This window comes from Tachysurus fulvidraco, chromosome 23, assembly GCF_022655615.1.
Source record: "Tachysurus fulvidraco isolate hzauxx_2018 chromosome 23, HZAU_PFXX_2.0, whole genome shotgun sequence".
In the NCBI taxonomy this organism is placed as follows: domain Eukaryota; kingdom Metazoa; phylum Chordata; class Actinopteri; order Siluriformes; family Bagridae; genus Tachysurus; species Tachysurus fulvidraco.
The window spans coordinates 2,456,799-2,459,298 of NC_062540.1; the positions used below are offsets into that span (position 1 = coordinate 2,456,799).

Here is a 2,500-nt window from a genome sequence, read left to right on the forward strand (position 1 = left end):
GAACTGCCTCACTCCACAGAATTCCTGACATTCCTTGCATGTTGTGACCGTGTACTCTGAGAGGCGGAGGGACCAAAGGAGGCTACAAATTCCTTTTGGAGTAGAAAGGTGGTGTTTGCAGAGTGAACAGGGACACGGTGACGTCTCCTTATCTTCCCAAACCTGACAGATTTTCTTCAGGTTCTCAGGATTGTTGGAATATTAGATTGAGTGTTAGTAACCAGCAAGCCAGGGGCAACAGGGGCAACAGGGGCAAGGGAGAACTTTAGAGAAACAGGGGGAAGTTGTGGCCTAATGGGGGAAGTCGAGGGAGAGTCGAGAGTCTGACTCCTAACCCTAAGGTTGTGGGTTCGAGTCTCGGGCCGGCAATACCACGACTGAGGTGCCCTTGAGCAAGGCAAGGCAACAAACCACCCCACCCCACCCCCCAAAATGCAAATGTGCAGCATCCCAGTGAAATGATCTACTGCCCTATGAAGCCAGCATCCCTTCCACCTTCCAGGTTAGATTTACCCTTAGCAATCGATCGAGTCAAGAGACCTCAAGATCGATCCGATGCTTCATAAACAAACATTTTTTTTTACACATGACATAATGTTCAGAATAAAACTGTCGCTTCGGTACCTCATGCGTATGGAACTGATCCTTAACGTCCTCCACGTCGTCAGAAACCTCGTCCTGGATCTGCAGCGCGTCCTCGGCAGACAGCAGCCACGTGAGCACCTCCTCCAGCGTGACCTGGTAGGATTCCAGGTCCATCTCCGTCCCTGCTTCCATATCCGTATCCCTGTCCGTGCCCGAGATCTCGGCCGGTGATCTGCCCACCTCCTCCGGTGCTCCAGCCGATCCCTGGAGAACAGTTGGACGAGAAGATGGTGCAAATAGACCGTCAAGAACAAGGAGGTTTATACAGAAAGACGGGGGTTTTTTTGGAAGCCTATGGAGAGAGAATTCTGGGTGGGTTCATTTTTAATACCATGCTGGTTTTGGGTGGTGTTTACTGGTTAGATGTTAATTATACTAGAGTTCTGGCAAATTCTTGGTCTTGCTAGTCACTGCAATTCAGCTAGCATGTATTGTGAAGCTCTTAGCTGGATTCCTTATCAGGGAAAAAAACTAAATATATACACATTCACCCAAAAAACGCCTGACATTTCCAAACAGGACTAAATATCAGCATGGAAATGTCAAGAGAAAGTGTGTGTGTGTGTGTGTGTGTGTGTGTGTGTGTGTGTGTGTGTGTGTGTGTGTGTGTGTGTGTGTGTTTGATTGCATAATTGTAACAGAAGCAGGTTTTTCTTCATGGTGGAAATACCACAGTGTTTCATTCTAAAGCAAGGTGTTTGCTGTGAAAGACACTCCCAAACCGAACCCTACTAAAACTCAACACCACACCCAACAAATCAGGAAAATAATAATGTTGATGTTAGACAGAAGACGTCGATGGGAAAGGAGCTAGAAAGTGAAAATGCAGATTGCGTCAATGACCCAGCAACATAGTGAAATTTACTGCCATTCATTAGGGAGTCATCTTATTAGCGTGAGTTTTAACACCTAGACTGGAGTGTACACAGCTGCCACGGGGACCGTGTCCATGGCTAAAATAAAGAACTCAGCTAAGCTACAAAACTCGGGGACCGAGTCCACGGCTAAACTAAAGAACTTGGGGACCGAGTCCACGGCTAAACTAAAGAACTTGGGGACCGAGTCCACGGCTAAACTAAAGAACTTGGGGACCGAGTCCACGGCTAAACTAAAGAACTTGGGGATCGAGTCCACGGCTAAACTAAATAACTTGGGGACCGAGTCCACGGCTAAACTCGGGGACCGAGTCCACGGCTAAACTAAAGAACTTGGGGGCCGAGTCCACGGCTAAACTAAATAACTTGGGGACCGAGTCCACGGCTAAACTAAATAACTTGGGGACCGAGTCCACGGCTAAACTCGGGGATCGAGGACGGCTAAACTCGGGGACTGAACTTGGGGACCGAGTCCACGACTAAACTAAAGAACTTGGGGACCGAGTCCACGACTAAACTAAAGAACTTGGGGACCGTGTCCACGACTAAACTAAAGAACTTGGGGACCGAGTCCACGACTAAACTAAAGAACTTGGGGACCGTGTCCACGACTAAACTAAAGAACTTGGGGACCGAGTCCACGGCTAAACTAAAGAACTTGGGGATCGAGTCCACGGCTAAACTAAATAACTTGGGGACCGAGTCCACGGCTAAACTCGGGGACCGAGTCCACGGCTAAACTAAAGAACTTGGGGGCCGAGTCCACGGCTAAACTAAATAACTTGGGGACCGAGTCCACGGCTAAACTCGGGGATCAAGGACGGCTAAACTCGGGGACTGAACTTGGGGACCGAGTCCACGACTAAACTAAAGAACTTGGGGACCGAGTCCACGACTAAACTAAAGAACTTGGGGACCGTGTCCACGACTAAACTAAAGAACTTGGGGACCGAGTCCACGACTAAACTAAAGAACTTGGG

General features: G+C 48.7%; 1 protein-coding gene across 1 annotated transcript in view; it reads right to left on the reverse strand.

The window, feature by feature from the left end:
- LOC125140074 (utrophin-like) overlaps positions 1-2,500 on the reverse strand; it is a gene marked incomplete at its 3' end in the record, with an annotated part of 49,073 nt that overhangs the window by 7,498 nt on the left and 39,075 nt on the right. Inside the window, exon 10 of the mRNA XM_047807353.1 lies at positions 625-849. Coding sequence (XP_047663309.1) covers positions 625-849 — 225 coding nt within the window. The remainder of the gene's footprint in view (positions 1-624; positions 850-2,500) is intronic.